The sequence below is a fragment of the Stegastes partitus genome, unplaced genomic scaffold (assembly GCF_000690725.1).
Source record: "Stegastes partitus isolate 25-593 unplaced genomic scaffold, Stegastes_partitus-1.0.2 Scaffold732, whole genome shotgun sequence".
NCBI lineage: Eukaryota > Metazoa > Chordata > Actinopteri > Pomacentridae > Stegastes > Stegastes partitus.
This window is the reverse complement of record NW_007578463.1, coordinates 308968-319707: the sequence shown is the minus strand read 5'-3', so window position 1 is coordinate 319707 and position 10740 is coordinate 308968. Positions and strand designations below refer to the sequence as shown.

The 10740-nt window shown below is 40.3% G+C and overlaps 1 protein-coding gene across 2 annotated transcripts in view; it reads left to right on the top strand.

Moving 5' to 3' along the window:
• LOC103364250 (monocarboxylate transporter 2) overlaps positions 1-7623 on the top strand; it is a 32104-nt gene extending 24481 nt beyond the window's left edge. For both annotated transcript variants that reach the window (XM_008291308.1, XM_008291309.1), the window contains exons 3-5: positions 3279-3422; positions 4975-5778; positions 6645-7623. In XM_008291308.1, the coding sequence (XP_008289530.1) occupies positions 3279-3422; positions 4975-5778; positions 6645-6925 (1229 nt within the window). In that variant the 3' untranslated portion in view covers positions 6926-7623. The remainder of the gene's footprint in view (positions 1-3278; positions 3423-4974; positions 5779-6644) is intronic.
• The last annotated feature ends 3117 nt before the right edge of the window (positions 7624-10740 follow it).

Here is a 10740-nt window from a genome sequence, read left to right as displayed (position 1 = left end):
TTCAAGAAAATCCGTGACCTAAACTGGGAGGTGAGCTGGCAGAGAACGACCCCGAGTAGAAAGCAGCTCAAATGAAAAGTGTTTGTGGATCATCTGAAGAAACGTCGACTGGAGATACGTTTATTTCTCGACGGTGATAATTTTCTCCACCCAGATTTGATCTCGCAGCTGAATTCTGCCGCCGTGTTCACATCACTCACAGCTTTAACGCCTCGAGTCAACCTGAGAAAGTGGATCTGCCGTTATCTGTGAAGTAAACTGGGCTTAGCTCGGTTTACTTCCCCTTATTTCCCTGTAAACGTGTGCGTAACGCCTCGGCTTCTCTGCAGCTTCCATTTCTGTCGACTTCGTCCCGTTTTGAAGTGTGACGGACGGCTGCATCCTCGGCTCCCGCTTTTAAAGGCCGGCGTTTCTATATGTGTCGCTCCCTTTTGGGATCTAGGTGGTTATATTTAGTTTGGGGTTTTGTCCACTGTGTAATGAAGTCCACGCTGCGTCTGGCCAGGAGATGATAAGCCTCCTCCTTTTTTTTTTCCACGGGAGGTAATGTGGCGGCTCGGGGGCTCCCTTGTCTCGGGTCCTCGCCGAGCCCCCGAGAATACTGATCACTGCCGCGGATGCAAATGAAGCGGGGAACTTTCCTCAAGGTCGGGAAAAAGATTCATGCAGAGCAAATTAAGTGAGATGACTCCTCGCCCGTTGTGGCTTTTTAAATTGCAACGGGCCCGGCAGAAATATGACACATCTCCTGCTTGGTAATGAGAGCATTATTTCCCCCCCCCAAAAAAAGAAAAGAAAAAAAATCATCTTTCATCACTTTTCTCTCTCCCTGTTCGATTTACGCCTCCTGTACTTAAAATTCAACTACAGGTGAGGAGGCAGTGTCAACTTTAAGATGCATGGATTCCTTTAAGAAGGTGCTTAAAGCTGCAGAGGAATCGATCAAACGGAAACAAAAGCAGATGAAGTGCCTCAGCAGCGATAACGTCTACAATGTTGGGTTCAGCCATGTTAGTCATAATTCACAAAACGGGAATAAAACCAACCTTAACCGGGTTTTAACTGGATTTTAATCACAGCAACTACCTGCAGTCATCATCTGTCAATCATGGTAACGTCTTAAAGCTGCACTGGTCAATATTTTTTATGTTAACGATGAACCAAATGAGCATTTTTGTTTCCCAGCTTTACCTTATTTCCAGCAGGATAAACCCACTGAGCTCGACAGAACAGCACCAAGATCAAGATTAGCAAAGATGTGGTGTAACATTTAGAAGTTAATGAATCCCTCAAAAGTTGGTGGAGACCAAAACAGAGCAAAAAATAGGATAAATATTGGACTTAAGCCACCCATCAGTTGGTTTGAAATGTATGCTATCCCTAAATAAAATGGCAAAATTGCACGATTTATCTGCCAGAAACTGTAAAACCAGAAACAATTGTCAGATTTTCCGACATTCCACAAACTACTCACCAGAAACCGAATCTAAGCGTGAAATCAAAATATTTAGCTTAAATCACCATATTCTACCCATTTGATTTAAAAATTTGCCAAAAATCAACTGTTTGCTCAAACTGGATTCTGTAAAAAACAAAGAATTCTGCGTTTCTTGGGACAAAAGTGAAGCCAGGAGTGACTCAGCTGTGACCAGCAGTCATGCGGCAAAAAATTCAACTTTTCCGCTGAACTGCAGGCTGTGTTTACACATAACAGAGAGGAGACAAGCGTAGGAGTTCAAAAGATGTATGTATGTAGGGTATGTATAGTTTTTACCTGTATTGGTAACACCTGTGGGAGCTTGGAAAAATACTGTTCATGCTGATTCCAGTTTTTTTTTTCCATTTTTATAAAGTAAGCAATCCAAAATATTCAACAGTTTTTTGTTTTTTTGTGTGATTTCTGACATTTTACTATTTGCTTACAGGGGATCCAGGAAGTCTTTGGAGTTGTTGGGTTTTCATGAGTATTTCTGTGGAGTCAATACGTTCATAAAGAAATAAAGCTGGAGGCAAGCGTTAACATTTATATTAGTTAGGTTAAGGTGCATACGTTTTAATACCGTAGGGTCTCAGCTACAATATTACATTAGTTAAGTTATTCTCCATAATTAATAACACTGAAGGGTCTTAATATGTATAAAGCAGCATTTTATATAGTTTATTATCTTTAAAATCTTTATATTAGTTACAATATTTCTACATATTTTTGTGTTGTATGATCTTCATTTTTTTATGTGTAAAATATTTTATATATTTAGCATTTTAAGTCAGACAAAGTAGTATTTTATATGTGCTTGTAGGGTTTTAGTCCCTAGTATGTACATTTTTCAGGTCAAAAAAGGGGTTTTAACCTGAATGTTTTAACTTGTTAGGTTTATTTGTAGCACCAATCCTCATCTTTTTTCTTTTTTGGTGCAGACATTTCTGAGTTCTCTCTACTTCTACACATTGTTGTTTCCGTCGAGGTTCAGGATTTTATATTGTAGTGAAAAATGAGCCACAGTGACTGGAAATGTGACAAGAACAGAAAAAAAAGGAAAAAAGAACCCCAAACTACATGGGATTCAGAAGGTTAACACAACTTTCAAACCCTCTGATCAACACAGGATTCTTGTTGCCGTTGGACGGTGAAGCCTCCTAATGTTGACTACAGCTCATGACAGTTAAACACCACAATACACAACATAATGCATGGGCACACTTAACGTTACTGTTGGTACAGTCGCTCCAGGAAGGAAGGATTTAATTAACGCTTTAATTTCATTGGAATTTCCACTGACCTCTGTTTTCACTTTTAATTAATTCGTTTAGACAATAACACGGTTAAACTGCTGATTGGGTTACAGCCCAGGTAGCCTGATGTAAGACTTTCACTGCTCTCAGTGACAAACAGAGACGGAATATTCAGAGTACAGATCTCACAGTTACGCTCTTTTACTTATATGAGCGAAATATTGTTGAATTGAATGATTTTTCCAACATAATCGCGCATCTTAAAACCCATGATACAGAACAGAACATTTATATTACGTTCCCATCTGCAAGTCTCTTCTGATTTGAGTCACTGTCACTCGCCTTGAATCGATTCGACGCCACGCGATGCGTTCAAACGTTCAAACAGCCGCGTTGCAGCTATTAATAGCAGCTGGGTTCTGAGTGCAGCACTAACCAGATTAAATGGTTACGCTCTCGCTTTCACTCATCCTGACAACTGTAAACATGTGCATATGGTGTGTTTTTTTTTTATTTATTATTCCCCCCCGTCCTTCTCGCTGCAGGTCCCATCAGCAGCATCCTGGTCAACACGTACGGCTGCAGGCCCATCGTCATGATGGGAGGCTGCCTCTGCGCCACCGGCATGATCTTGGCTTCCTTCTGCAACGACGTGGTGCAGCTTTACATCTGCATCGGCGTTATCGGCGGTAAGGCCGGCCAAATCCACTTAAGTGCGTTTTGAGCTGATTTGATTAACAGCAGGTTAAAAATACGACACAGGAGCAGAGTTTGTTTTCCTCGCTCACTCTGTTGTGAGCGATATTTTTAGATTCTAAACACCACCTCACAACTTAATATTACATATTGTGGCCTGAATCCACTGAAATAATTGGCTCCCATGATCAAAGGTGAAATTTTGCTCGCTGAACTGTATATGTTTTAGTCGTATTTTTGAAATCTATTAAAGATCTGGTGCAACAGTTGTAGGGGTCGATACCCACATGTGGAGAGCAAACTAAAAACCGCCTTGTTTTGCACAGATTTAGCATTTTTACAGCTGTTTTTAAAAATGAACTTATTTTGTAACCTTAGGAAAGGAATTTTACGAGTGTATAATAATTGTAAATGATTTTTTAAAAAAGCTCGCTAATGTAAATTTAATTGGTCGCCTTATTACGTTATTATGAAACTTCTTATTCTATGTAATCGTACCATTATTGAACCCTCAGGGACAAATAAAGTGAGATCTGAATTGTATTACTCTCATATTTTCTCGGATGTATTGCTTCAATAACTTTAAACATGACAAGTTCTAATTCCTGTAACTCAGCCAAGTTTGTCAAAAGAAAATCTGTGATTTTTAGTTTTTCTTCATGCTGGATGTTCAAAAAAGTGAAATTCAAATAGAATTTTTTTTGCTGCTTGACACAAAAAGCAAAAAAGTTGTAATTTTCTGATAGAACATTGTTTAAATCTATTTAGGTGTTCTTGGATACACAAAAAACTCAAACATTTGTCCAAAATTACTTAAAATTTGTCTAAAACTACAGACTTAATGTGTGCCATTTCAGACATATGGTAAAATATTTGTCTAAAATTACACAAATTTGATTTAAAAAAAGGCCCAAAATAGCTTCCAAAATTAATCAAAAAATATGTCTTAAATGACAAAGATGTATCCAAAGTTGCTCAAAATTAGTCTAAAATCACAAATGAATGACACAAAATCTTTCAAAAGTTTAAAATTCATAATTAAGTTAATTTTGTAAACACAGTCTACAGTTCAGCCTAAAAATCTAGCGACTATCAGTAGTTATTTCTTGTTTTTACAGAATCTAGTCACTGCAAGAGTTTTATTTTTTAAGTGTGACAAGTACAATAAATAGATTTTGATGAAATATTCAGATTTTTAGTTTCGATTTTCTTGCTTTTACCCAACAAATCTGAAAGTCACACATGATTAGTTCAAGGACCGTTGGAAAAGTAAATATCCGTTGAGTCTTTCTGTTAAATAAATGGTACAATTTTCCTGATTTTTAAAAAATAACTTCCCCTGTGTTCAGAGGTTTAAAGTCACCCATGTGGCTATAGTTAGCTTCTTCTTAAGCTAGCTAGCTCAGAGGTATGTGGCTACTTCTACTAAAGATTTATTTCAGTTAGTTTCTTATTTAGTAAAAAGTACTCAATCATGTTTGAAAGTGTTCTTGAGTTCTGATTCTGCATCACTTGTGCAAATCTAATCTACTTCTGTCACCGTAGGACTCGGACTAGCCTTCAACCTGCAGCCAGCATTGACTATGATCGGCAAATACTTCTTTAAGAAGCGTCCCATTGCTAATGGACTGGCGATGGCCGGCAGCCCCGTCTTCCTCAGCACTCTGGCTCCTCTAAACCAGTACCTGTTCAATAAGTTCGGCTGGAGAGGCAGCTTCCTCATCCTGGGCGGCCTGCTGCTGAACTCCTGCGTGGCCGGTTCCCTCATGAGGCCGCTGGGGCCGCCGCCCGGCAAGGTCAAGAAGGACGAAGAGCTGGCCGCTGTCACCACCACGACGAAGGAGAAGCGCAGCGCCTGGCAAATCGTGAACAAGTACCTGGACTTGACGCTGTTCAAGCACCGCGGCTTCCTCATCTACCTGTCAGGCAACGTCATCATGTTCCTGGGCTTCTTCGCGCCCATTGTCTTCCTCGCCGCCTACGCCAAAGACATGGGCGTGGACGAGTACTCCGCCGCCTTCCTGCTCTCGATCCTGGCTTTCGTCGACATGTTCGCCAGGCCCTCCATGGGGCTGCTGGCCAACTCGCGCTGGGTCCGGCCCAGGATCCAGTACTTCTTCAGCTTTGCGGTGCTGTACAACGGGGTGTGCCATATCCTCTGCCCGCTGGTTGAAAGCTACACCGGCTTGGTGGTGTATGCGGTGTTCTTCGGCTTTGCCTTCGGGATGGTTAGCTCGGTGCTGTTTGAGACACTGATGGACCTGGTTGGAGCTCAGAGGTTCTCCAGCGCTGTGGGGCTCACCACCATCGTGGAGTGCTGCCCGGTCCTCATTGGTCCACCATTAGCAGGTACAATCCTCCTGTTTGTCGGAGTGTATTTCATTCACTTACATGTACATTTTTTCTGTTTACGCTCTTAGAAGTAGAAGAGCTTCAAGGAACCATTTTGGGTTCCTCACATTTGCGACTATGGAGGAAACTTTTGAGTTCAAAGGGGTTTTTTGTTTTTTGTTTTTTATAGAAAAGAATGCAGATTAGATTGCTTGGAGCAGTTTGTCCAGCAGGGTGGCTCCATTGTTTATAATACTCTAATACACTGTCTGCAGCACATGTAGCAGAGCACAGGGTGGTGCGGAGTCGAGCGGTGTCTTCACAGTAGTTTGTTAGCTAGTTTCTAAAGTTCACAGCTTGAAAGTTATTGAACAATGACCCCATAATTTTCCCTTTTTATTATACCTCTGACTCAACATTATCCCTAGACTTAAGGCCTCGACTTTGTGGTTTCTGTTTGAAGTTAGTAGCTGTAGAACCCCTGCAGCTGGTGAGCTAACTGCTAACATGATAGTCATCCAGAAAATACATCCAAAAAAGCTATTTTGGTTGCCAGAGGATACAAACATTAGCTTACAAGACACTAAGTTCCCTTAGTTTATTCACACATTGGACCATTGTCTCATTCGTGTCTCTTTGTTTCCTATTTTAATGTGTTTTTCCCCCGCAAGTAAATCAACTGATTGTCAAATTTCCATGGACATAAAAACAACTTTATGCCATGATTCTGTCAGTAAATGTGGGTTTGGCCGGTATATGCGTTTAATAATATAAATTAGCAAAAGCTGACATTAAGATATGCTTTCTGTTTCATGTATCTGAATTCTGTATGTAATAACTGTGGTAATACCTTAAAACTGAAAGACTTTGTTCTGTCTTTACAGGGAAACTGGTTGATGTCACCAAAAACTACAAGTACATGTATTTCTGCTGTGGAGCCGTCGTCATTCTGGCCAGTATTTGGCTCTTCATCGGAAACTTCATCAACTACAGACTCTTGGAGCGCGAGCGCAAGCACGCGGAGATGTACAAACGGACTGAGACGGAAGATCCGGACCAAGTTCAGGATCAGAAGGAGGCGGATGGGGAAGCCCAGGCCGTCGAGGATCTGACCGACAAAAGTCCAAAAGAAGGGGAACCTATGCAGCGGGAAACCAACATCTAGATCGATCTACTCTGCCAACGGCTCGACCTGGGAACACCGCGATCAAACTGAGCCCCAAGCCAAGAGGTGCCTCCCGGTGTTCCACCAGGCTCTGTTTGGGGTCCTCTGTACTTGTGTAAAACTAACTGCCAAAGCAACAATTGCGTTTTAGGGTGTTGTGAGGCATAAAATCTGTTTGTCAGCCTGTGACGATGACAGAAATATTAACCAGAGAGTAAAAGTGTAAGATACTGTATGCATGTGAAGAGGCTAAAAGTCAGAAAATGTCAGTGGAAACCACTATAGTACTAACTGTGTTTTCTTTTTTGCCACATTCACCTCATATCGGATATACTGTAAAGACTGCCACAGGGGGACAAACACCGGTGGCAGCTGGAACCAAGCTGTGAGATTATTTTAGCAGCAAATCCACAAATGTCAACAGATATAGGAAATTAGTTAGGTTAGTTATGTCCCCACAAGGTAAAATATTCCAGACCGTAGCAAGAAGTCATTCCGTTTTTTTCCGACTGTCTTCTCCGATATGACGTGAATGCAAACATCAGTGTGTTGCCACTGTTCCAACAGCACCAGCAAACTGAATCCACATGTTCAAAATCAGATACGTCTTCTTCACGATATCCTTAGAAAGGTCACGTTAACCCTCTGAACCCGAGCAGTTTCTGGGCATTTTTTTGGTGACGTTTTTATTCACTGTAGGTCCACTTTTCACTGCAATATAAAGTCCTGCACCTCTATGGAAACAACACAACCATGACTAGAAGTAGAGAGAACTCAGACATGTCCTCTGTGCAGTATGACACAGATAAAATGCCATTAATCATAAACTATAAAAAATGAAGGTTGAATTTCTTTGATTGTTTGCAAAAATAGCAAAAAAAAAATTGAATTACTGTGTAGAACATTTTTCGCACAAGTTGTTACCAATACTGGAAAAAAATGTGGCTCCTACAGTATATAATATAGACGTTTTACTACCTCGATTATTCATTAGTTTCCATATTGGTTTGCTATCTGTTCTGTGTCAGTTCAGCCAAAAAATTATGAATTTTTGTCATGTGACTGTTGGGCACAGCTGAATCACTGATGGCTTTATGGTTGCGATGAAAAGTGCAGAATTTTTTGTTTTTTGTAGAATTTGGTTTATGCAAATGATTTATTTTTGGCAAATATTTAAATGATTTTGATGAAATATTTCTACCTTAAGAGTAGATTTATCCAACAGGAGTAGTTCAAGGACTGTCGGAAAGTTAAAAGTCCGATGATCTTATTTGTTTTTACACTTTTTTTTTTTCAAAGATAGAGTCCTTCCATACCCGCCGGCGGGTTTTGGGGTTCAGAGGGTTAATAAACAGAGGTGATGAAAGCATTTCTTGGTGGTTAAAAAAGCATTTCTGTCACTAAAAGGCCACTGGTTTAATGCGAGCATCGGCCAGTGTCTGTTACTGGTGACGTCTGGAGCAGCACTGATCTCTGTGTGTTCTCACCACGAGCTACTTGGCGTATTCGTTGCATTTTTCACATTTCGTGGGCAGTTAGAGCAAAACCAAACGAAGCAATTTAAGAAATTCCCATCTCCCATAATGACGGATCCGCCCATCCTCCGAGCATCAACCTTTCAAATCAGAGTCGGGGAGGCTTGTGGGGGGGAAGAAGCTCCTGATTGTGTGTCACTCGGCGGTCGGGCGCCCTGATATCCCCACCTCCATAAACACGGAGCAGATGTGCTCACAGCTGGCGAGCACCGTGTAGTAAAAACCTGCACAAACGTCCCACTTTAACGCTTTCGATCAAGTCGTAAAGTGCTGCATTAACCGTCCCGGGTTCCATATTCTCGCTGCACTAAAAAAAGAAAAACAACGGCCACACTTCACCCCGAACATCTTTATAAAACTGCTGCAATTCAGTGAATTTAATTATGGTTGAATGTAATTTCCTCTGTGGGCCTTAATAAGGTATTAATGACCAAAAAACAAAAAAAAAAACCATAACCATCTGCATAATAGTGGTTTTCTACACACAGAGCCCATGAGCAATATCCTCTCTCTCGTATTTTAATGCAGATATACAGGGAAATGTATTTCTAGTGGCCAGTGAGTGTCCATTTTGTGATACATTGCCTTAAATGTGACGGGGAGTTGTACAGTGAATAGTATTATATGAAGCTGTGTGTTTAACGTGACCCTTTTTTTTTTGTTTGTTTTCGTTTGTCGTGGTCAACTTTAAATCTCATGAGTGTGCTCTCGTGTCCTGTGGCGTCCGTCATCACTAATTCACATGAACTAACACCAGTATATTAAAAGACAAACAAACATCTGAAGGAGTATGCTACTAATTAACGAATGCTAATCGATCCGACGTGTATAGTGTGCACTTAAATATACTGGATGTCACGTCTGTTGCTGTAAATGTCGATGTCGTTAATCAATATTCTATCCATTCCATGTGATCGTTTTCCGTCGCCCCGCTTTGGTTTTCGTCTGAGCGAAAACGGTGTCCGAACGAATTACTTTCAAAGCAATCGTGAACAAAGAAGGAAAAAACAAAAAATGTTTGTGGCTCAACAAATGGGATCTTTTTTTCTTTTTCTTGTAAAACATTTGCACATCATATCGATTGCATTTTGGAATTTCCCAAAATGCACTTTGGTTCACCAGCATTTCACGCTAGTCGTCATCATCCGACAGTATTTTTCTATTTTCACGTGTGCAGCCTCCTCCTCATGACTTTGTTTCCTCTTTCTTCCTGCTCGCCGTTTTTCTCTCTTTCTTTCTTTTTTTTGTTTTTTGCGTGTCACTGTGCTCACTGATGATTGTCGACGAGGGAAATCGACTGCTGTACAATCACTTTCTACCAAATAACACTGCCCCCTGCTGGTTTCACACCACCCAGACCAAAATGCAAAAGAAAAGCTTCCCAAGAGAATATGCATCAGTACTTTACTTCTTTCCGTTATGAACTTGAATATAACTTCTTAGTATTTAAACGTCTACAGATAGAACAAATGCAGAAGCCAGGGAGGATATCAGTGAGTGTTTTTATTGCACATAGAATTATATTTTGCTTATAATCGGACACTAAGCAGGGAAGAGCGTAATGCCGCAAAAGGGGTCAAGAGATCATCAACACTTTGGGGAAATGATTCAAAGTTCTGAGCAGGAATGAATAATAAAAATCAAATAACACAAGCTTGACATCGTTTGGTAAGATGTTCTCCTTAATATATATTATTATTAGTTCTAATGACGTGCACCGATAGCCTTATCAATTAAACTGCTTAGCACCTCATATGGTAGATTTATTTCTTTTTTTTTCAATGTGTGGATATTTAGATTTATTTTGAGGTTTGCTTACGACCAAATTTAGCTGAGAGATTACCTTTAAATGAATATTAAATACTCTCTGCCCCTCCTTCTTGGATTACTTTCGTAGACGATAGAAGGAAATGTTCACTTTAGTTTGTTTAACGAGTATGTTAGTGTAATTAATTTTTTTCCTGGTGTGTGGAATCAACGTGCAGACTGGAATAGATGTCACTTTACTGTTAGATATGCAGGGCCGAGTTTATCGCCATGTGGAGCGACTGCAGATTGGAGTTTAAGTCACCGCTTCAATAATCAAGTTGGTTAAACCACAAAATTATAGTTTTTCTGGTATTGGAGCAAAATTAAATGATCTGTTGTTGGAATTGTGTGTTCTGGGCTCGAATGTGTGCCAATTAAATTGAAAGTACACATTCAAAACTTCATTAAGAAAAACCCAAATTTAAAAAAAAGCAAACCAGCAGAATTCCAATCTGCAGAATTAAATCTTCC